Source organism: Crocodylus siamensis, chromosome 3 (genome assembly GCF_052110815.1).
Source record: "Crocodylus siamensis isolate JL-2025a chromosome 3, ASM5211081v1, whole genome shotgun sequence".
NCBI lineage: Eukaryota > Metazoa > Chordata > Crocodylia > Crocodylidae > Crocodylus > Crocodylus siamensis.
This window is the reverse complement of record NC_143397.1, coordinates 91,792,268-91,817,683: the sequence shown is the minus strand read 5'-3', so window position 1 is coordinate 91,817,683 and position 25,416 is coordinate 91,792,268. Positions and strand designations below refer to the sequence as shown.

Genomic DNA, 25,416 nt, shown 5'->3' with positions numbered 1-25,416 from the left:
TGGGGCAAGGGGCTGGACCAGATGATCTTGCAAGGTCTCTTCCAGCCCCAATGTCTATGAAATCTATTTACACACATTGTCCCAGGCCTACAATAGAGACAAGTATAATATTGATATTTTGATTTTGGATGCACCCAACTTCTGGCAAGTTTACAGAAAATGCAGAATGTCATAATGATATGATGTTTGCAACCTAGAGACTTTAGATACAGTTAACCTAGTGTGGACCAGTGAAAGGTAAAATTGTCAGAAACCTGATGTTGTATAGTCTCAAAGTGGGTAATACAGAAAGGAGATATGGAACCATATACACAATATGGAGAATTAATTTCCTGCTCACAACTTGAAGATTCATAATCCAGGCACACAGACCTCATCATTTAATACAGAGAAATGTAAAGTGCTCCATCTGGGGAAAAATAATCCACAACACACTTAAAGGGTTGGCAGTGCTACGCTTGCAAGCACCACAACTGAACAAGACCTGGGTGTCATGATAGACAACAAAATCAACATGAGCCACCAATGAGATGCCATAGCTGTCAGAGCTAATCAAACAGTGGCATGCATCCACCGAGGCATCTCAAGCAAGGCTAAGGATGTTATCCTCTCTCTCTACTTGGTCTTGGTGAGACCACAGCAGGAGTTCTGTGTCCAGTTCTGGGCACCGTGCTTCAGGAAGGATGTGAAGAAGCTCAAGAGAGTCCAAAGGAGGGCCACGCACATGGTTAGAGGCCTAGAGACCAGGTCATATTAGGTGAGAATATTCAGTAGGGCTGTGTGAAATTTTGCTGCCAGTTTTGTTTCGACACTGTTTTGACTTGTTTTGAGGTCAAACAGCAAAATTGAAATGAAACCGATATCATTGAAACATCCTCGAAACAAAATGAGGTGAGTTGAAATGTTTTGTCATTTTGACACTGTTTTGCCCATAGGCTATAAAGGGGAAGGTTGAAACAGCCTATAACTTTGTCATTGCTGGCCTGATTTGGATGAAACTTGCAGGAATGGTAGCTCCTTCTGAGGGCATGAAGCCTGTCAAGCTTCAAGGAGATGGGTGCAGGGGGTTTGGGGAAACTGAAACCCAAGTTCATGAAAGCAAAACTTGTGTCACGTGTATGTGTTCAGCCACAGTGAGGTCAAAACTGCAGGCATGATATGCCCTGCTGAGGCCACAAAGCTTGCTAAGTTTCATGGAGATGGGTGCAGGGGGTTTAGGGAAACTGCTCCCCAAAGTCTTGAAAGCAAAACTCATATCACGTGTATGTGTTAAGGCACAGTGGGGTCAAAACTATAGGCATGCTAGCCCCTGCTGAGGCCACAGAGCCTGCTGAGTTTCAAGGAGATAGTTGCAGCGGTTTGGGGGAAACTGTACTTCAAGCTGCGGACAAGCAAAGCTCATGACTTGGGTGACTGTGCGTGTTAAGGTGCAGCAGGGTGAAAGCTGCAGGCCTGCTAGCCCCTGCTGAGGCCATGAAGCCTGCCAGCTTTCAAGGAGATCGGTGCAGGGGTTCTGGGGCCCTGCAACTCTGGCTGCTGACAGGCAAAACTCATGTCATGGGTGCTTGTGGGACTGTGTCTGTCTTGGGGCAGAGAAGGAAGCTGCTCATCCCTAGCCCTGATGCCAGGGGGTGCTATGTGTGGCCCTGACCTCCCCTACACTGCAGCTCATGCCTTGTAGATGGCATCACAGTTCTTAGCCTCACCAGCCCCATACTGGGCCCCATAATCCTTCAGTCTGCACTCCAACTGAATCCTTCCAATCAGGCAGCCTACTCCTCATTCTGGGCTGCCTAGCTCCCTGCACTCTTTGCCCTCTTGGGTGTGGCCCCCCGGGACCTTTGGCCACACAAGCCCTGGCCTCACCTCCAAAGCCAGTCAGAACCCCAGGTCCTCAGCTCTGGGCGTCCCTCAAGGTGGGCCCCTGGCCCTTTTGACCTTGGGTCCTGGCCCCAGCACTGACAAGTCAAGGGTGCCTCAAAGTCAGGCTTCTTGAGCATCTAGTCCACCCTTTCACATGGGTTTGCCTTTTTGGCCCTACTATGGGGTTACCCACCTGGTGGTAGGAGCTGGGGTTATAAGGCGCTCCAGCTCACCTTTCACTGGGGTGGTAACAGGCCTGGCATTTCCTGGGGGTTCCCACACCACTAGGAGCCCCACCAAACCACCCATCCCTGGCAGGGTGCAGGTTTAGGTCATGCCCAGGACCAAGAGCATTCTAACCACCCCCATAAGCTCTTACCTTTACCTCCTAGTAGGCAGTGGGAAAACATGAATATCAAATTTGAACTGTCTGTGCTTTATCTGGCAGTGCATATGGACTGCCATATAATCCTTCTCCCACTGAAGTGAGTGGGAGTTTTGCCTTTGATAGCAATGGGAACAGAATTATACCTTTTGTGAGGGCCAGTTGTTTTTCTTTGTCCTTAAACTACACATTTACTTTTGCAACTCCAACTCCTGCTCTCTTTTGGGTATATACAGATGTGTGCTACACCCAGTCTATGATAATGCACTTTACTTTAAGCTGCATGACTGTAGATTAGGAGCAGCATGTGCAGACATTTGCCTGTGCTGGGAGCTATGCCAGAAAGTAGTATAAGTAACGTGGAGTAAGAAAGACTGGGAGGGGCTAGAGGGTCTGCAGAGGGCATTGACAAGTTTGAGGCGGTTGGCAGAGCTAAAAGCAAGGTAATGAGGGGGTGGTTGGTAGGCTAAAAATGGCTCAGTTGAAGGGGGGGCATACAAAGACCATAGCCTGAATGTGTGAATGCGAACATATTTCTGATCTAAATTAGTTCACCTCTTCAGGTGAACTAATTTAGATTGGACCCACAGTTTTTAACTGATTTAACCTTCCCACATGTCTGCACATTCAGGGGATTAGGTCAATCTAAATGTAACAGTTGAACGTACTCTCTATTGCCTATAGGTTACCCTGCTTTGTTCTTCCCCTCTTCCTGTCCTTCTCTTATATTTCATTTACTTTTCTCCACACTAACTTTCCTGTGGTATGCCTTACTTTCTTAGCAGTGCCATGGCACTTCAGGAAGCCTGCTCATCCTTCCTCATCTTCATTAGATCTTGTGTAAGTCAGGTAAATCTTCCAACAGCATGAGAATCAAAGACAACCAGTGCTCCTGACATATTTTTGCAGATAGTTGAAACAGAGATTTGAGGTGTTAGCAGCTACAGTAGCAGCAACAACCAGATAGAGTAGGAAATCAGAGGGGCTGTGGAGGTGAAGCCCACTGTCTCAATGCAATTGGCGTACTATTGCGTGCCTGTGCAAGTGGTCTCCTAGCCACTAATGCTCATAAAACCCTTTATTTTAATCTGATGGAACTATGGCTGCAGAATCACTCATACACTCTTTACATTTCAAGCCCTTCTATTCTTAATTAGGATAAATAATGCATCTCACTGCTGTTCTAGCATAGTAAATTTTGAGTATATATGAATATCTGCTGAATCTAGCATGTAAGTTCCAAACATCTCCTCAATGAAAGCTTTAAATACCTGGGGGGGGGGGGGGAGGGAGAAAGGTCTTCTTGGCAATGTATACTTGTAATAATTTAATCTATTTATCCCACGGTTGTTTTAAATTAAACCATCAAAACGTTCTACCCAGGATGATGAGGCTGCTTGGCCCTGTATATTTTTGAGCAGGCTTCAAAGCAACTTCATTACAATATTAAATGTCAGCATATGGACATTTCTGAGAGATACAAGTATCTTCTTTTACTGTTTTTTCTGAGCAATTTCTGAGAAAGAATCTATATGCAGCTCAAGAAATTACTGAACTGAGTTTTACTCAATTACTAAATTTTACTAAAATGACTAAATTTTGAGTTTTCATGTACTCCACAAAAGTATTATTCATTCACATTGTAACAAGCTATTCCACAGCATGACAGTAAAAGCTGAAGTTGTGTCAATGGAATACACTGTAAATAAATAAATCAACCAATAAATAATTAATATCCCTGCCTGGAGTTTCCATCTCCCCCATTTCTTCTTGTTTAGTGTTATAAACAGCTTTGACATTTATTTTGGCTCAGAGGTGAACTTAGACTCTTAGAATACGTGCCAAGTGGACACTGAAAAAATGATCCCAAAAGCTAAAGGTTCACTATTCATAGATTGTAAGGGCTGGAAGGGACCTCACATGATCGTTGGGTCCAGACTCCCTGCACTAGGCAGGAAAGACAATTGGGGTCAGGTGACCCCGGTGAGGTGACCATCCAGTCTCCTCTTGAAGATTTCCAGGGTAGGTAATTGCACCAGCTCTGGAGGGAGTATATTCCACAGTCTGGACACCTTAACTGTGAAGTTTTTCCTAGTGTTAAGCCTGAAATGCTCTTCTAGGACTTTGTGGCCATTACTGCTAGTTTTCCCCAAGGGTGCCCTGATGAATAATTGTTCGCTGAGCCCTTGATGTATGCCCTCATGTAGCGGTAAGCTGCTACCAAGTTCCCTCTCAACCTTCTCTTTTTGAAGAGGCCCAAGTCCCTCAGGCTTTCCACATATGGCTTGCCTTGCAAATCTCTGATCATATGGGTGGCTCTTCTCTGGACTCTCTCAAGCTTTTCATAGAATCATAGAAGTAGGGTCGGAAGGGACCTTGTAGATCTTCAAGTCCGACCCCCCGCCTGGGCAGGAGAAAAAACTGAACTCAAATGAGTCCAGCCAGGTAGGCATCAAGCCTCTTCTTAAAGATCCCCAGGGTAGGAACCAGCACCACTTCTGTTGGGAGTTGGTTCCAGCTCCTAGCCGCCCTAACTGTGAAGTAGTTCTTGCGGATGTCTAATCTAAACCTACTCTCCAATAATTTGTGTCCATTGTTCCTTGTCATGCCAAGGGGCACTAGGGGAAACAGTGTCTCCCCCAAACCCTTCTGGTCTCCCCTAGTGAGTTTATAGACAGTCACCAGGTCCCCCCTCAGCCTTCTCTTGTGAAGGCTGAACAGGTTTAGGTCTTGCAGTCTTTCAATGTAGGGTCTGCCCTGTTGTCCCCAGATCATGTGGGTGGCCCTCCTCTGGACCCTTTCAATGTTGTCCACATCCCTCCTGAAATGGGGCGCACAGAACTGGACGCAGTACTCCAGCTGTGGCCTGACCAACATTGCATAGAGGGGGAGGATCACCTCCCTGGCTCTACTTGAGATGCACCCGTGGATGCACGACAAGGTCCGGTTAGCCCTGCCAACCGTGACCCCGCATTGTTGGCCCATGTTCATCTTGGAGTCAATAATGACTCCAAGATCCCCTTCTGTCTCCGTGCTCTCAGGAAGGGAGTTTCCCATTCTATAAGCTGGTTTCTACAGCCTAAGTGCAGCACCCTGCACTTGTCAGTATGGAAACGCATCCTGTTTATGTTAGCCCACTCCTGTAACCTATCCAGATCTTGCTGCAATCTTTCCCTCCCTACTAACATGCTCACCTCACCCCAGATTTTGGTATCATCAGCGAATTTAAACAGGTTGCATTTCACCCCATCGTCCAAATCGCTGATGAAGAAATTGAACACCGCAGACCCAAGGACCAAGCCCTGGGGGACTCCGCTACCCACTTCCCCCCAGGTTGAATATGACCCGTCCACCACTACCCTCTGAGTACGACCCTTGAGCCAATCTGCAATCCATCTGACTGTGTAGGCATCAATGCCACAGCCACCTAGTTTTTTAATGAGGATGGGGTGGGAGACGGTGTCAAAGGCCTTGCTGAAGTCTAGAAAGACAACGTCCATGGCGACACCTGCATCCATTGCCTTTGTGACCTAATCATAAAAGGCAATCAGGTTGGTCTGATATGACCTGCCCCTAATGAAACCGTACTGGTTGCCCTTGAGCATCATTCCTGAAGCCGGCCCATCACAGATGTGCTCCTTGAGGATCTTCTCAAAGAGTTTCCCAAGGATAGAGGTAAGACTGGCGGGCCTATAGTTGCCCAGGTCCTCCCTCTTCCCTTTTTTGAAGATGGGGACCACATTAGCTATCTTCCAGTTTTCTGGCACCTGGCCTGAGCACCACAAGTGCTCGTAAAGCCATGCCAAGGGCCCTGCAATAACCCCAGCTAGCTCCCTCAACACCCTGGGGTGGAGAGCATCTGGACCTGCTGACTTGAACACGTCCAGCCCCTCCAGAAGCTCTTCCACATCCTTGTTGAAGTGTGGCACCCAGAACTGGACGCAGTACTCCAGCTGCAGTCTCACCAATACTGAGTAAAGCAGAAGAATCACTTCCTTGGTTTTGCTTCAGATTAATAGATTCATAGATGTTAGGGTGGGAAGGGACCTCTGTAGGTCATCAAGTTCGACCACCTGCCCCGGGCAGGAAAGACAACCCCAGCTAGCTGCTTGTTCAGTCTTCTTTTGAAGATCCCCAAGGTAGGGGAGAGAAACAAAATGCATTGGTTGATAAAGTAATGCCTGAGCAGTGTTTTGAGAACTTTTCTAGAAAGAGAGTTACCAAACTACTCTGCTTAAGAGGAATGTTTAATATTTTGTTTTGATGACTAGGAATCTTTAGGCGATCCATCAGTCTGGGTAATTCAGCACAATAGAGACTGTGTACATATTATCAGCATCTTTTTTTTTCCCCCCAAATGCAACATTCAACATCCACTTTTCCCTGCCTAATCAGCCCAGATAATAAAGCAGCAGCTTTTCCAGGGGTTTCTCCATCTCTTCAGGTGGGACTATGATCCTAACACTCCATTCCTATCCCAAGAGGCTAGATAATAGAGAGGGTTAAAGGCATTTGGTCACGGCTTGTGCCTCATAAAACACCTATTAGGGCATACTCTCTTGTGATCTCTCTACTACTTGTTATGCAAATTAAACAGGAGCATCTTGAATTCTTAGAGAATTCCTTCAGTATCTTACTTTGCATTGGTGACTGTTTTCAGGCTACAGGCCTGAAACAAAACAAAAACTAATGTATCCTTCTCCTATTTTCTGTAAGGAATGCTGCAGCCAATAAAAGAACTTTGCTTTTCATCAACTTGCTGCTTTGCATATCATTTTTTATTTTGTGAAAAGACTTCCAACTCTAGCCTCTTTACTAAAAGAATCTCATTTGATTTCAGTGATGGCAGACAAGGTCCTTAATGAAAAACACAAATAACATGTTGCTGTTTCTGAGGTAACCTAGTAATCTTATTTAAAAGAAACACAGCAGTTCAAACGATGACAATTGCACTAAGACATATTTCAGATGATCAAAATGAAACAGAACTCAGGGAAATACAAGGTAGCAGCACTCTCCCAAGAGAAATCTTCTCCTTCATATGTAGGACTAGAAATAGACAACTGTGGTCACAACAAATATTTTTTACTGGAAAATATCTATAATCATTCAAAGTGGTCCCGTGTTCAAACTATATTAATATTTCTGTAAAAATAAGAATGTTTTTGTATTTTAATAGTGTGTAACATCCTTTAAATTCCATAGAATCAGAGAGCTGGCAAAGACTTCAGGAGTCAAATAGTACACCCACCTTCACAGTTGCAGGAATCACTGTTCTTAAACCACCCCAGGCAAATGTGCCTCTAGCCTCCTGTAAAAACCTCCAATGAAGGAGATTCTACAACTTCCCTAGACAGCTTGTTCCATTGCCCTACTATTACTGTTCGAGAGTTTTTCCCTGAGTTTTAATCTTAGCCTCCTTTGCTGTAGTTTAAACAAATTTCCAGTGGTTTAAGTGACTACTTTATAAAAATGTGTAAACAAGATGACATAGCAAAGTACCTGCAGAAATAGGTAGGTAGGTGAACAAAAGTAGAATACTGAAGATTAGAGAACTATTGGGCATATTTACAACAAAAAGCAGCATAAGGAAACAGCAATAGGAATATCAAATACCTGCGTTTTGCCACCAGGGAAAACAATTTCTATACATTCTTTAAAGAAAATGGTGAGACCTGTACATTTTCAGCTGAAAGTAAACCAAAATCTGAGACTGAAAGTCATGTCAGAAGGAATCCTTGAGCCAGTCGGGAAGTCTACATGGTGCTTTCAGCAGTTTGCTTGGGTCTAACAGCATAAGACCTAACTTTAACAATACTAACTCACACGGCTATTTTGTTTCTTTTGGTCACATAGAAGTTGGGCAGTCACCTGATTTGCTTAAGCACCCTTGTAAGCTACACTAGATGCCCGTCTACATCTTTAGGTTCCTAATGTTCTTTGTATTTCAGGTAGTCGTTACAAAAATCAGACACAGTCATGCAGTTGTGTGATAACTATTCATAAAAAGTATATTTACTTAGTTAAAACAAGCAAATTAAAATCTGTATTTTTCTTGTGAGCAACTATTCAATGTCTGCATTTATGCTTACTATGCACAGTCATGCAAGAAAATATAATTTGCTCTCTGTCTGAAGTTTATGTCTCAAATGTGATATCCAAGGGAAGATGTCTGTGACCAATTCTCATCTTGTAAGCACTTTTTTGTAACCATCCACTTAATTAAACATGGCAGGTTGTACTCCTAAGAGAAAATGTTCTGTGCAATGTAAGAACAACTGGACAAACTATTTCCATTAGTTGCAAGAATATGCAATATGCAAGAAATATGCCCTGAAAGAAAAGATTTCAAATTATGGCTTTACCTTAAATTCAGTGCTAAGTGGAGGTGCAGGGGAAAAGAGCCTTTATATTTTAGGCAAAATTTGCTCTAATACCCAGTTTAATTGAGGGCAGAGGCAAACACAACTATTCCTTGCTCAGAGTACAGACTTTTTTGCAATCTACTTCTAGATAAATAGACAATAAAAAGATATTAACCTCGGCTTCAGTGTTGTGGGCAACATTTCCATTTTGTACTGGTCCTGAATCAGTTGGTGGTGTTATTGCAACTTCCACTTTTGCAGCATTTGGGAGTTCAATTTTTTCTGTTAGATCATCCATAAGCAGGGGTGGAGGGGCAGAGGAGAACAAAAACAAATTAGTAACACTGCTTTCAATCTATATGAATTATCAAATGTTATCAGTAACATTCATAAAAAAGATATATTCTGGGCTCAGTTACATTGATGCAAATTACTCCAGAGAACAAACTTTCATACATGTAAATTAGAGTCAAATTTGGACTACAGAGTGGGGTTGCCTGGATAAGGAATGAAGAAGCTGTTCCAATGTTACTTGTATTTTTTAAAAGAGCTCTTTATAATGTTTAAATTCTTAACTGTAACTTAGGACCTATTTGGTGCTCTTTACTCATGTCATACTCTTGCTGAGCTGTGGTAATCTAACAGAATTAAGTCAAAACTGACAGTAAACCATTCTTCATAAAGAATAATAAAATATGAGATTCTCTGCTGGCAAGTGGAGTGTGGGATAAACTCATGAAGAGATGGAGAAACTTGACTTGCAAATTTTTCCATCTGCAATTAGTAAAGCTGGATTTCTGTTAAGAGTTGCCATAGAACTCACAGGTGTTATGACTATCATATGATCTGAAATATTTGTGACTTCACATTTGGGGATGTCTATATTCAAAGGATGGATGGTAAGGAGTTGTAAAAATGACACCTCTGAGAACTACCAAATTAGATCCTGTACTGCTCAGCAATTCTACAATGACAAAAAGGCTGGGTCAGTGAGTTTTTTTTTTGCAAAAGCTAGACTACAATTTTGTCCCTAGTTGATGCATTAAATAAGAGAGTCAGTTTAAAAATATGGAAGTTGGTGTGTAAGAATTAATTTTGTGCAAATTCCTGTGTTCAGAATTGTCAATTTTCTCATATGACATTCACATTCTTTTTACTTGCACCATGAATGGAAAAAGCAAAGGTACTAAACAATACCCAAGTTTTCCAATAGTCTTACAAATAAAGTCCTCATGAAAATTTCCTGCCAGGATAAATGGGAAACAGTAGGGAACAGGGGTTATTCAGTTCAGTTCTTTTCACCATGATTCTCCTGGGATTGTTCTAAACAAGAAGCATGACAAAAACTCTTATTTAAAAAGAGCACTCATCAGATGTCCTTGGATAATCAGATGACATGAGAAGGAGCAACAAACAATTACTTGAATAATATGCATTTTATAATATCTTGCCACACAAAGAAGTAAATATAACTGTGTGGCTTGCATTACTGCTGTGGTCATGTTCTTTCTGAATTAAAATTCAAGAGCTCAGGATTATTTCCCTACTTGTAAGTCTTCCTCCTTCCCAGCAATATGATGCATTAACAAAATATTCTCAACTAATTGCTTGACTGTAGGCAAAGTGTATCTAACTATATAGCACATGGTCAGGGCAAGTGTCAACTGATAGCATGGATTCAATTTTTAATCAGATACCTTAAACAGGCTTTTTTGGTTGAACATTCAGTGGTAAGGCAGTGGCTAAAAGAGAGGTGACTGTAAGGATTTTTTCTTTAACAACTACACATAACTTCTGATCTGAAAGACACAATCTTATCCTTTGTCAAATGCAGAGCAAACAACTTAGTGCAACAGCCATGTACAGGGCCAGAGGTTACGGAATTTTTCCAAACCATAATCAGGATATAGACCAGCTATCAAACTATACCTCCAATTGTTGACTCCAGCCCATAGTAATGACTAAACTCCACTATGCAATGGGGACACAAACATTTTGGCCACTGGATATGCAACGAGTGTGAACCTAGTGACTGTTACCCTGTTCTACCCCTGGAATAGCACAAATCCCTGCCCTACAAGAGAGATACCTCAAAGCAATTACTTGAAGTATTCTACAGTTGATGAATGCATATCTGCACCTTCCTTTTGCAAGACACAACCTTTGATTTTGAGACCTTGTATGTGAATGCAAGATATCTAGGTTTTGCTCCAGAGAGAATGAATCATTCACAGCAGCAATGTGTATTTGAGGGCTTTTGGGTTTACATGCTAGATTTCAAGTCTTTTTTATGGCAGCTGTTGAATTACATATGCCACATCATGCACACATCTTGCTCGGAAATGTGAAAATTGTATGTAGTATTGCAAACTGTACACAGGGTAGATCTCAGGGAGCATTTTGCACATGCAGAGTACTCGCCGGAAGCATACGTCCCTGGTATTGCCATAAAAAAAAACATAATCATGATCAAAATGGTGTTTTCAATTGTTCCTGTCAAATTTCTGTGAAAACCCATGGATTTGCATGAACATAACTGAGAGCATAAATTGTCTTCCTATTCCCATTACTTTTAATTCTACATGTTTCAGTCTTGTACAATGGCTCCCTGGATGCCTTTTTTGGCTTTCTTTTCATATATAGGAGCTCCCATTCATCCTGATGGGGCAGAGTTTCAGGCACAATCCTGCAGAGAGTCAGAATAGTCTTTAATAATTCATTATAGATGAATCAGAGAGGAAAATTTAGCCCTAGAAAGAATATGGAGCTTTTATCTAGGGCTCATAACAAATGACTAGGCCTAAAATTAAAGTACCATTGTTGTATGGTTTCATATGACATATAATCAGCCAGATTCTTCACTTGGTTATGCCAAAAGTTCCATCCTGAGCCCAGTGGCCCATCAAGCTAACATAATTAGGACGTACTGGTAGCAAATTAAATGCTGAAGAGTTACTCTGCATGCACAGTAAGGCACGTATAGACAGCTGACAAGAAGCAAATTTGCTCCCAGTCAGCCAGGCAGCAGGGGGTGGGTGATTGCTCCCTGCCCATGGGAGCTCCCTGCTGCTGGATCAGGCTCCAGTGGCAGAGCCTGGGTGGGGATAATGTCTTTATGTCTCAGCACCAGGGAGCTGCCAGTCCCCGTTCCACAATCAGGGAATCCCTGCCCAGCCAGGGGCTCACTGCTAGCTACCACACTGGTAGATAGGGGCAGGGGGCTAGGATCTGCCCCTCCCCTGCAGCTCTTTCCAAGTCCCCTGTTCCCAATTGGGGAGCTGGGGCCAGAAGCTCCCTGCTGTTGGGGCAGGGAGACATTGCCTCAGGCTAGGCTGTGCCCAAGCAGTAGGCAGCTCCCAGAGGCAGGGAGCAATCTCCCAGCTCCTGCCAAGAGACAGCTGTCTCCTGGCCCCATGCTCTCTGCCATCCCCTGGGCTAGCACCCAGTGGTAGTCTGGAGATCCCCCTGGCTGCTGCAGGGGGGGCAGAGCAGGATGGGAACAGCCATCTCTGAGCTGCCCCTATTGGGAGCAAATCTGCTTCCAAATGTGTGCACATGTAGACACCTGCCCAGGATGTGTAGATGACCCCACTGGGTTCTGTAACCAACAGCACAGAAGGAAATGGTTGGTATCATGGTCACCTGCTTTGACCCCCTAGCCTAAATGACCAGGTACCCTTTCATGTCTGGGTCAGCTTGGAAGTAGCAAGTCTAGAATAAAGATCAAACTGGCATGTCTACATGAGACATTTATTGTGGAGCTAACTAATTCACTCTGCATTAAACATTTCAGCTTCTACACATGCCTATCAGGGCACAGGAAACTAACAAACTCTGCAGCAGGGTAGCACTTGTATTTACAAGTTGCAGCGGCACACCTGTAGGTGCTGCCCTGGCTGGCTGGGGCATGAGGGTGCTTCAGTGTGGGGGTTACATGCTGGCTAATCCTACACTGAAGCATCCTTGTGCCCCAGCCAGGCCCTCTGCAGTACATTGAACTCAGCTGGAGCAGCCCTGGGCTGGCAGGCTGACCTCCCAGGCACCCTGCTTTGACCTGGCTCAATGTGCTATGGTCTGGCTGCACGTGTAAAAATCCTGGGAGCTTCCTGGGAGCAATAAACTACAGAGCAATAACCTCTGAAGTTTATTCATGCACTGTAATGGCACATTTGCAGATATGTGTCTCTTCTCATTTGCAGGTACTAACTGCTGTGGAAAACCAGGCTTCTATTATAAGTCTGAAAATGGATTTGGGGCCTATTTTTAGGTTCCCAAGCTGATATTACCTCTTTTTTTGGGTAAATAAATGGTATATATATTTTTTGCCAATAAAACAAATTTGGAACTCCTATACTCACCATGATTAGCAGCCCCATTCCGTCTTTCACTGTCTTCTACCTGGCACTTCTTTTTGGCAATCTTATGAAGAACTGAGGCTCTCTCTCTGAATTTTCCTTAAAAAAAAATATCATTGTTGAAGTGCATCCATTCTGACTTTTTTTTGTAGTAAATTTTGCTTCAGGACTCAAAACCAATAAGTTATTTCTATCCAACTGAATGAGCTAACACATTATTAATCATTTTCTGACTTTCCAGCATCTACAAATTGTGATCGCTTACGTACTTAAGAATTTAAAAGATGTCAGCTGGTGCTTTAGAAATCAAAGAAAATGAACTAAGAAATTATTTTTTCTGGTAAAGCATTCAATCAGGTTTTCATAATAAAGGTACCAGTGTAAACCATTCAACACAAATTATATAATAAATATATTTTAAAGAAAAAGCTCTATGGTTGGTCCACAACCTGCAGTACTACGTTTCCATCCTAATATCTGTGTTTGTGCTATTTCTCTATGAACCCTTTTTCTAAAACCAGTCACATGGCATAAAGGCAAATTTTTGCATTCCCTGCACAACCCAAACACCCACTGAAATCAGTTAGAATTAAGGGGGCACAAAATCTACAAGTTTTAGACCAAAAGGTATTGAATTAAAAAGCATTATTACTCAAAGGATGCATTATATTAATACACCATTAGTAACAACAGGAAGCACAGAGAAGTTATGCATACAAAATCTTTGATTTAGATATCAGTGTTTCCAAACGCAAGTCAAAATTACATTAAAGACAGGCAGTAAATGAGATGGAAGAATGAATTATCAGCTAATAAACAAATACACTCCTTCCAACCAAAATGTGAATGTTTTAGAAAGCAGAATATCACAGTGGAATGACTGCATGCTAATACAGAAAGGGGCAAGTAGCTATCATTTAGGGAAAAACAGAATTAATCTGTCAGTCACAATATAAGGTAAATGATAATAAAGAGACCTTATTACAAGCTCTGAGTACTACCCTTTCAGCTCTACATATGTTATTACCAAAATATCACACTGTAAAATAATATCTGACCATCTAGAAGAACAGCAGAAAATACCACAAGCAATTTTCTTATCCATTACAAAAATAGTTAATATGGAAGTATTGGAAATTCTTTGCTCTATCACGGATATGGTGAAATAAAATAGCCAAGAGACCAGAGCAATACTGAAAACCAAGAAGCCAACTCTCACTTCAGTGCACAGGGTCAATGTCAAAAAATAAAGTTCAAACACACAGAAGATAACAAGACAAAGTGCAGAAAAAGAAAGACAAAGGAAACATCCGACGTCTGAGTTGAGGTGAAAAGAAAAAGGAAAAGGGACAAAATAAACCAGAATGGTCTTGCCAATTATTTTATACTGAAATCCTGAAAATGCTAAGTCCATTTCTATTTAAAATACTTTAAAGTGTTTCTAGAGAAATATGTTTGTAATTTTGCATGTGCCTGACTGATTCGATAGAAAACATGATGCATTTCCATAAACCAGGGAGGATTTGTGTTTGCACACATGCAAATACGTTAAGGTTACATTTGTGCATGGTGGGGAGTGGCACAGTGTACAAATATAGTCCTCAAACACTTTTTGAGGAGCTGGCTTGTCATGTCCCATATGTATTGATGAACTTTTGGGAGCAAGGAAAAATGAAAGGAGGAGGATTTTTTTTTATAAGTCTCAAATTGTATTTTGTATGTAACGTTATTCAGCAATTTCTTTGCTGAAATTTCAGCTTGTGTTCTAAAATGATTTCCCTTTTGGCATTTATACTTGTGGGTCGGCTGTTTGTCCCCTCTTTTCCCCAGGACTCACCTGCCAAGATTAAGATAGCAAAAAGATTTAGATGTTAATTCCTGAGAGGAGAGGGTGAGAAACACCAGATCACCTGGGTGTTAGTTTCACCACTGTGCCTATCTTTACTGAAGTGGATACAACATAGCCAACCGCACTAATTGCCTCATTAATGTGGAAGCAGCTGTATCACCACTTAGTTGATTGCAGCTTCCCTGCTGCTCTGTTCCAGTTGCGGCTGTCTCTCTGCTGCTCCTACTGACAGCCAGATGTCTCTGGGGATCCTTCTCTGGGGTCTGGTTCCCCAGCCTTCCCAGGATCTTGCCAGCCACCCATCAGCTCCTGCACCCTGAGTGAATTTTCCCTGTAGCTCCCTTCCCGATTGAGGCCGTCTCTCCACCGCTTCGAGCCGGTTGTTTCCTGGAGCTCAGTCTCCGACGGTTGTGTTCCCAACCTCCCTGGGATCCTGCCAGCTGACTACTGGCCACCGCCACCTGGGGTAAGTATCCACTGGTCTGACGTCCAACTTGCTTGCCTTGGCTGCAGCATCCTTCTTGCTCTGTTGGCTTTGCAGCAACCACTCTCCTTCACTCCAGTGCCCCGAGGGCAACCGCTTGATTTCTAGCCTGAGCCCCTGTTACACACTTCCCCCATTTTGTTCAAAGAAACTTAAGTTGCTGAATCTTCACAATCCTCGGCACAGTTGGTTGGACCCTTTGCCCTTTCACCTGTTGCGTCTTTGGTTTGTGACAGGAAATCAACATTGCCACTCTTTTTTCCCACCCGGTGCTTCACTGTAAAATAAAAGGATTGTATAGCGAGAGACCATCTCATTAGCCTAGCGTTATCTAGCCTGGCTGCTTGTAGTCAGCGTAGGGGTGCATGGTCTGTGATTAATATGAACTTCCGGCCTGCTGAGTAATAATGAAAGAGTTCCATCCCCTACCGGATAGCCAGGCATTCCCTCTCAATTGTGGAATATTGGGTTTCTGCGGGCATCAATTTTTTTGCTAGCAAAGGTTATTGGTTTCTCTTCTGCCCCTCCTTCTTGGAAGAGGATCGTTCCTAATGCAGTGCCGGGGGTGTCCATTTGTAAAAAAACAAAAAAAACAAAACATCTTTTCAAAATTTGGGTTATAAAGCACTGGGTGCTGGCATAGGGCTGCTTTAACTTGTTTGAAGGCTAGGATGACCTGTGGGTTTCACTGGATCCAGTTCCTCCATCCTCTGGTCATCTCTATCAAGGGCGCTGCCTTCTCTGAAAAATCCTTGATAAAGCACCTGTCGTAATTGGCAAAACCCAGGAAAGACTGTAGCTGTCTGAGTGTTTGAGGCAAAGGGTGTCGTTGTATGGCTGCCACTTTATCAGCTATGGGTTTTATTTTTCCCTGTCCAACCACGAACCCAAGGTACTGGGTCTCTCTCTTTCCCGGTGTGCACTTCTGGTCTGTCAGAGTTCATTGAGGATCTCCCATAGGTGGTGGCAGTGTGTTTCCCAGTCGCCAGAGAAAACAATGATGTCAGCAATATGTGCGGCCACCAAATAGCATCCTCCTGAATTGGAATAAGGCCCATGGGGTTCCAAAGACAGTTTTTTCCCTGATGGTTGGTGCCATCAGGATCTGCCAATAGCCGTTTGTGAGATCCAAGGTCGAGATGCATTTGGCTTGGCCTACCTTTTCCAACATATCCTCTACCTGGGGCATAGGAAAGGCATCGAACGTTGCTATTTCATTTAGCTTGTGATTATCAATGCACAACCTTATGGAGCCATCTGCCTTCAGGACCACCACCATCAAGCTTCTCTAGGGGCTCCTAGATTCCTCAATGATGTCCAACTTCTTCATCACATCAACCTCCTGCTTGACCGCAGGCCACAGGTGCCAAGGTAGCCTTCTCCAATGATTGTGTACAATCTGCCTGGGTGGGGTCTGCATGCAATGTACTACTCCCTGGGGTTCCCCCGGGATCTCACAGAACACATCACAATATTCAGTTATTAAGGTCCCCAAAGTCTTTTGCTGTTCAAGATCTAGTCAGTGTTGGTGGGGCCTCCCCCAGCCTCCAAGGTTCCCCATCCCCTCCTAGTTCTTCACATTCAGCTGGATCCTGTATCATCCACCCCTCCCTTTGATGCCACTTCTCCTCCTCATGGGCTCTGTCTGAAGCATCTCATAGTTGATGGGCTCCGTACACTTAGTTACTTGAAACAGACCCTGCCATCAAGCTAATAACTTTTGTAGACTATCAGGTAATAGCACTAGCACCCAGACTCTGGCCTTCAGCTCTCTTTCTGTGGTATGCATGTCATAGTGCTGTATCTGTCTCTCTTGCCTCTGTCCCAGATTCTCTTGAGCTATTGTCAGGGCCTTCTTTAATCTGTCCCAAAAGTCAGTCATGGCCTGTGGTGGTGTTGTCCCCTCAGGCTCAGTTTCCCACCATTCACGGATCATGCCCAGGAGTCCCCTTGGGTCATGACCAAAAACCAACTCAAATGGGGCACGCTTGGGGGACTTCCCTGATTGAGAACAGAAGGGGGGGGGATCATTGCATCCCACCCCCAAGGGTCACCCTGTATGCATGCCCATATCATCCCTTTTAGTGTCGGATTGAAGCGCTCCACCAGTCCTTCTCTCTGGGGATGATAGACGGAGGTCCTGAGTTGTTTGATTTTCGGTGTGTTGCATATCCCCCTCAGGATTTTGGACATGAAGTTTCTGCCTTGGTCAGTGAGAATTTCCCAAGGGATTCCGACCCATTTGATCCATCTCATAAGGGCGCTAGCTATCATGGGGGCAATCACTGAGTATAGGGGAATACCTTTGGGAAACCGTGTGGCGTAACCAGTGATTACCAGGATGAATTGGCAGCCTGTCCAGCTGCAGGGGAAAGGTCCCGCCACGTCCATGGCAATCCTATCAAATGGTTGTCCTGCCAATGGCAGTGGTATCAGCAGGGTCTTGGCTGGTCTTAGCCCCTCTTTTTTGACACTTAGGACATTCAGTGCAAAATCACTCCACCACTTTGTACAGGCCTGGCCAGAAGACCCGTCGCTTCAACCTGGCTTCCATCTTGTCCTTCCCCAGGTGTCTTCCCATTGGAAGAGCATGGGCTACCTGAAGCAAGTCACCCCAATATTTCCATGGACCTAGGATCTGTTGTTTTTTGTACCCCTCTTCTTTGTCCTCCATTCGGTACAGGATGCCCATTCTTACCTCAGAGTGGGGACTCAGCTTCGCCTTCTCAGGGTCTACCATTACTCCCTCTCAACTGGCCAGCTGGGTCTGCCAGATATTCTGGAACAATGGTTCTTGTTCCTGTTCTTCCCAGAAGTATGCACCGCCGATAATCTGCTCCAGGTCTAGGTCACCCCCTTCTTTCTCTTCAGGGGTGCTGAAGCATACCACCTCCGGATCACTCTGCCATTCCCCCTGCTGGTTCTTAGTACGTGGGAGACTACTTTCTTCAAATGTAGTCAATCAACTCCCAGGAGCATGGGGCAGGGGAGGGTCTCTGCTAACCCCACCGCTATCTCTTCTGTGCGGCCCATCACTGACAGCCAGAGCCATCTTCTCTCATAAGCATACAAGGCCCCACAGATGCAGACCATACTCACAGGTGACTCTGAGTTTCCTAGCTGTGCAGGTACTAGGTCTGCCCTTATCATGGACTGGGAGCAGCTGGTGTTGACGACTGCAGGGATGATGGTGTCTCTCACTTTAACCTTGACTACCGGCCTATTCTTACATCCGGGCCCCTTGTATCACCCAAAACTACAGTGCATTTTCTCTTCATGAGGACTCTCTACCATCGCCTCAGCTTGGGGTCTGTGTGCACAGAAACTAGACACATGTCCCTTTTCTCCATACCTATAGCAGATTATGTCCTTGGCATCCCAGCCCCTGGTTCTTGCCGTGAGAGTCAGGTCCCCTCTCCTCTTCTTCCTTCACCAGAGCCTTCCGAGTGATTAGTTATGAATTGCTATGTCTGACTTAATGCATATATTCAATTTGGATGTTTCAAAAATATAATTCCCAGTTGCCATGCTTTTTGCCACCCTGATTCAATTTATTTAAATCTATCTATCTTGAATATATATATTCAATTCAATGCAATATATATAAAAATTGAATCAGGATGACAAAAAACATGGCAACTGGGGATTATATTTTTGAAACATCCAAATGGAACGTGCTAAAATAGAATTCTTTAATCTTAATCAGTTTCTAGAATATTTTATGCCATGTTTATTTTTGAAGTTATATAAAAGTGATGGTGACAAATAATGTTGCAAAGCTAAAATGTATCATAGTCCCATCAGTGCTGATGTTCCAAAAAGGGGGAAAGAAAAAATCTTATTTCTTCCTTACTTTCATCATTAGGATAAAATTTCCACTATAGCCTCAGATGATAGATCTGTGTTCCTTAGAAGTACATGAAGCTTTGTAATGGAAACTGCAGTATACCAAATCGTGAAGAGTGACACTTATTTTTCTAAAAATAACACTGCATATAGCATATCTATCTATCTATCTATCTGGTAATAATATACAGCAGTTAGCTACTTTATACATAACATATTTATAGGAATAATTTCTACCCACATATTAAGGCATAACTTTTATTGCAATACTTTATAAAATCAGAAATATATTTCATGCACAAATTATAGCAGTTTCTTCAAATTGCATATTAAATATTGTAGGATTAAAATAATAGACCCAAATCCCCAGCCCCTAACTATGATGAGAAATGAAGTAAATTTCCTGAAATAAATATTTGACATGAGAATTTCTGTAATGGCCATATCTAAGTGCTAGGTTAATGATACATTTTGAGGACACAATGAAGTATTTAAACAAATTAGCTACCATGTTATGTCAATCAAAAGCTCATTTCAATCATAGTGTTTTATAACCTTACTTAACAAGTCAATCCCATACAAGATAAATCCAGTTAGATGTTTGTTCTGACACCTCACTGAGTTGGCACCTCTAATAGAAAGGAATTTACTATATTTAGGTTTGTCAGAACTGAGGAAAGAAATCTGCCTAGGAAACATGTTAACTAATACATCTAAAGTAAGAGGATTTTAAACACAGCTCTGCATGTTGTGTAGGGAGGCTGAGCCACATTTAAAAATGTATTCAGTGGTCACGGTTAGATAGAGACTTCAATCAGGTAACTCATTTTCAAATGCAAGGTATTTTTCTTATCTAGATAAACACTTTTGAATATTTCTGGAAGCAGATTTAAATTTGTCCCTCAATGGAACTTAGATGCTTCAGTAACTATCTCCAAGGTGCCTACCACCAACTGGAATTCTTAGCCCCAAGTTAGATGTCTAGACTACCAAAATACTGGATGGTGAGAATTAGGTGCCTAAAAACGCAAACTTCAAAAACCAGCCAATGGGGTATTCGCTAAACTAGCAGGATTATAAAGTAGAGGAAAAAATGCAGATTACAGACAACTCACTAGCCATGAATATCTCTCTGGCTTGATCTGTGCCTCCTTGGTTATAGAATCATAGGAAAGTAGGGCTGGAAGGGGTCTCACAAGGTCATCTATCTAGCTCCCTGCTCAAGACAGGATCATCCCTGACTAAACCATCCCAGCCAAGTGTCTGTCTAAACTGCTTTTGAAAGTTTCTAAGCATGGAGATGACATAACTTCTCCAGGTAGCTGTTCCAGTGCCTAACCACTTTTATAGTTAAAAAACTCCTCCTAATCTCCATCCTAAATTTCCCTTGCTGCACTTTGACACCACTAAGTTTAGTCCTATCCCCTAAGGCCACAGAGAAAAACCCATCTCCTTCTCTATAATCATCCTTCAGGTATCCAAAGACTGTTATCAAATTTTTCTTCAGCCTTCTCTTCTACAGGCTATATAACCCTAGTTCTCTCAGCCTTTCCTCATAAATAGGGGTTCACGAAACTTGAGGAGGTGGCTGGCCAATTTCATGGGCAGATTCTGGGGCCAGTGGCCATTTTGTGGCCTGATTGTGGCAGGCCCCCCTCCTTACCTCTGATTGGTTGTAGGGCCCCTGCAGTCCCACCTCTCCCCAGATTGGCAGATGGCCCCAAACTGCATCTTAATTACCTTGATTAATCCCAGGGAAGTCATTAATCCACATGTTATTAAGCATGGATTAATGGCTTCCCCAATCTTAATCAGGGTAATTAAGCCATGGTTTCAGCCTCCCCGCCACCTGTTGCAAGCAGCCTGGGCTCTGTGGCCAGCAGCAGGGACCTGCCCAGATTCTGAGCCCAGACTGGCTGTGGCAGGTAGCCATGAGGCTGCAAGCGGCTTCACTGAGGTCTGTGGAATCCTGGATCAGCTCATTGCCAGCAGTGGGAGCACACACACAATGAGCTGGGCTGGGGCTCCATGGATGCCAATGCAGTTGCTTGCAGCCCCCCCCCCACCTGCTGTGAGCAGCCCTTCCCCCTGTCCCATGCTCCAGAATTGAAGGGCTTCCCACCCTTTTCTCTGACGACCAAAACTGCAGAGTCCACCACTGTTCATAGAAAATGCTTGATTTCATATTTTCCATGAAAAATGAGCAATCAAGATTTCAGTAGGTCCCTATTCGTAAGTCCAGGTCCTTACTCATAAGTCTTGCCTCCAAGGCCCATAATAATTTTTGTTGCCCTGTGCTGGACTCTTTCCAAACTGCCCACATCTTTTGTGGGGCTTGAAACTGGACACAGTACTCTAGGTGAAGCCTCAGCAGTGCTGAATAGAGAGGAAGAACCACTTCTCTTGATTTGCAAATGACACAATATGCTGCTGGGTTTTTTTGCAACAAGAGGACACTGTTGGCTCATAATCAGCTTATAGTCCCCCCAGCCCCTTCTCTGTCACGTCATTTCTCTGCCATACTGCAACCAAACCAAGTCATTCCCTTGTGAAGTCTTTTCCAGCCTACTTTCTTATGTATTTGGGCATGCATTTATCTCAAGTTCAGGCCTTTGTACTTGTCCTTGTTGAATCTCATATGTTTCATTATGGGCCATTTTTACAGTCCATCAAGGTTATTCTGGATCCTAAAGTGACCTGGATAAACTGGGCTGGGATGGGGTGGGAAGGCAGCACCAAGTTGAAACATTCACCTGAGAGACCTGGTTTCAAATCCCTATTCTACCTGAGTTAGAACTGGGTTTTAAACCCTCATCTCAGGCAATGCCATTACCACTGTGCTGTACAGTCCATCTTCCTTACTTTTTCATTTGACCAAGAAGCATGCTTATACCAAGTAGAAAAGCTGCAACAAGAATGACTGAAAGAGAGAGATACCTCAAGTGCTGACTAGCTGATAGCTTGATGGTTATGTCAAGCCCCCGTTGCAGAGGGACACAAATCTGGATGGTAATGTAGGTGGAGAAACATCTATTTCGAGAATCCTGTTTTAGGGCTTCTCGCCTTTCAGAAAGAGCTAAGGCTTCAAACTATGGGATGGTATCAGTAATGAAGTAGCTTGAAGCATATCCACTGGAAAAAAAGTTTAGTGTTCCAGAGAATTTAAGTGTTGCAGGGTTAATTAGAATCTGGGTAACATTTTGAGGAAGTTAGAAGCACCTAAATGATTGAATTCAGTACCTAAAGAGCTCAGTGTGCTGTGGGTCACATGTTCAAATGGCATACCTAGGAGCAATAAACTCCATTGTTTATTGCTTCACATTAATTGCATGTGTAAATGTGCCCTAAATGTATGTTTTAATTTTTTTCTCAACTTAATCCATCTAGCAGGTCCTCCTCTATACTTGCCCCCCACCCCCCTTGTAGTTTCTTCCTCTGTAAAGTGCCTTCTTAACTAGTTAGGTTATCTTGCTACCCCAATAGATTCAGTAGCTCCTACTGAAGCTAGATCTGCTCTACCCTTTTACCTTATGATGACAACTCAGTAGGCATACTTGAAACTTTCCCCACAAGAAAAGACTTATTTTTGTATTTAACAAATGTTTTCACATAAAGCATCTATTTTCATAAAAAAAGTCATTTTTCATCACAATTTTTATTTTCCATTTGAAGCCATTTGTTTTTCTGTGATGAGCTAATCTTTTCTTCTGGAAAAAACTGTTATAGAAAAAAAATCTTCATTTTGGTGTAAATTGTCTGCAGGGGAAAACAGGATGTCTGTTGGAAGAGAGAGCAGGTAAGTACCCTAGTCACCCCAAGTGCACCTGCAGCAGAGCAGGGTAAAGACATGGAAGCAAAACTTATATACCGACAGTTAGGGAGGGTCTCATGGTGACTTGACAATTTCAGCTCTGAAAATACCAAAGCAATCGTAGTGTCTACTTGATGTCAATAGGTGGCAGCCAAAAGTGGAGAATTAGATATTTTGCTGCTGTGCTGGGAGTGTTCCAGCAGAAATTTTATTCATTTACTTGCACTAATAGAGTAGTTATCTACTTCCTATGAGCAATGGCAGGAAAAATTCATCCATTAAACAGTGTGAATACATAAAGACATTACATCAGTAACTTCCAGTTCTTACCATACAGTATCCACTTTCACTAAAGCAGAGTGGCCACGCTTTTCTTTTTGGCTCACTTTTACCGATTATGCAATTGTTCTTAATTGCTTGTGTCATTTATGAATGATCAAATAGACTTTGCAAGCCTGACACTGTACCTCTAATGACACCGATTATTTATCAGTAAGGACAGTACTTTTAAACTGAAATTCTAGCCAAGTACAGGATACTTTAAGAAATAACATTATAAATGATTGAAACAGAACTGTTCAGTTCCAGGGTCTGGGGTTTTGACAATCCCTTTAAAAGGGAACAGTAAACCCTGTTGATATATCAATAATATCTAAAGCAGGCATGTCCAACATGCGGCCTGCCAAGCCATTTTATCTGGTCCACGGCAGCAGTGCCACTGCCGCCCTGGAACACAGAGCCACAAAGTGCAGAGCTGCAGCCACGGGGCAGCAGTGAGACCCAGCCGGCAGCAAGGGGAGGGGAGCTGCTTACTCCTGCGGGGCTGGGCTCATCAGAACCAGGTCCTGCCACTGCTGCCCCAAGGGCTGCCCCAGCAGTGCCTGATCAGACAAGCTGGGGACAGTGTGTCCTGCCTGTTCCTTGGCTCTGCTCCTTGCCCTGGCACGTGGCCGGGGGAGCTGCAGCATGGTCTGCCCGCGTGTGTGGTGGAGGGAGGCACGTGGTGGACACATGGTGGATGGAGGTAAGTTCCCATGCGCAGAGATGGGGGTGCCTGGGGCCGGGCCAGAGGCACGGGGTAAGTTCCCACGTGGAGCTGGTGGTGCCTCAGGGCCGGGCCAGGGCTGCGGGGCGTGCAGTTGCCGGAGTCGGGCTAGGCAGGTGGCAGGAAGTGCTCGGCCCAGAGGCTGCATTTGTCTCCTCTGGGCTGGGCTCCTCCTGCCTCCCACCCAGCCCAGCTCCAGCAACCGTGTGCCCCGGCCCAGGGCCCCCAGCTCCACGCAGGAACTTACGGATGTCACTTCAGCCCCCCTCCTTCCATACCTCCCTCTCCTTCTACATTTTCCCCCTGTTGGTACTGCCCCACTCTCAACAGCAGAGATGGGGCAGAGGGGCAAGCAGGAGTGGGGCTGGAAACAAGGCAGCATCAAGGGTCAGGGGGCTGTTGGGGAGATGCCCCGAATCAGAGGGAAGGAGGCAGTAGGCCAGGGCCAGGAACAGGCAGAGGAAGGGCTAGGATTAAATGGAAGGAGAGAGCCTCTCCCTGCCTGTGGGGAAGGGGGAGATGGGAACAGCAGGAGAGGACACATGGCCCATGGGGAATGAAGGAGGTGGAAGAGACAGTAACTAAATGGACAACCCCTGCCCCTCTCACCCAAGACACCCCCACACCTGCCTGCTCTGCTCCCTCCCTGCTCCTCTCTTGGCCCTTGGGAACCAGGTACTTAGAAGGGGGCTGGGAAAGGGAGAGGGAAGTGTCCTTGTTGAGAAGGAGACAAGCAGTTGGTTTGAATTTGGAGCCAGCCTCATTTTTAATTGGGAGATGTACTGAATGTGCTGGACTGATATTACAGGTTGCAGGAATGAAGACATGAGGCAAAGGCCTCTCTCTGCCTTTGCGTGAATCGCTGATGAACCAGGGCTCCTCTGGGGCCCCCCCTGTCCAGTCTGCAGAGCTGCAGGGCCCCCTGCAGCTACAGCGCTGCTCAGCATGGGCACCTGCAGCTGGGGTGGTGGGAGCTGTGGGGTCCTACCCCACTCAGAGTGAAACCAGTGAGAAGCTACAGCCTTCTAACAGATTTTAGCAAGGGAAATCACTTTTGTTGATTACTTGCCCATTTCTCCAGCTCCTGCAAAGAGGAGCTGATTGGGACTGTTCAAGAAGGAAGCAGAGCTCTTTTGCATCTACTCAACTGTGCAATCTACTCTCAAAAGAGAACAGCAAGGAGTCAGGTACAGACATTACACTTTTACCAGTGTAAGTGATTGGAAACCAGTGTATGCCCATAACAAAACAGAAGTTTGGCATGCATAGACTGAGGTAAAAATGGCAGAACCAGGTCTAAGATTTGTCCCCCAACTAAGGGTCGAAAGTGTGTTCTTGGTTAGGAAAGTCAGTGAGACCTTGACCATGCTGGGAGGGAAAGGAAAATGTTGGAGGCTGGCAGCCTAAGGGCCC

The 25,416-nt window shown here is 44.2% G+C and overlaps 1 protein-coding gene across 3 annotated transcripts in view; it reads right to left on the bottom strand.

Annotated features, from left to right (window-relative positions):
• The window catches only part of SLC24A2 (solute carrier family 24 member 2), a 202,970-nt gene that overhangs the window by 42,177 nt on the left and 135,377 nt on the right, over window positions 1-25,416 (bottom strand). For all 3 annotated transcript variants that reach the window (XM_090038806.1, XM_090038804.1, XM_090038805.1), the window contains 2 exons: window positions 12,972-13,067; window positions 8,789-8,895 (listed from right to left, as the gene is read on the bottom strand). In XM_090038806.1, the coding sequence (XP_089894932.1) occupies window positions 8,789-8,895; window positions 12,972-13,067 (203 nt within the window). The remainder of the gene's footprint in view (window positions 1-8,788; window positions 8,896-12,971; window positions 13,068-25,416) is intronic.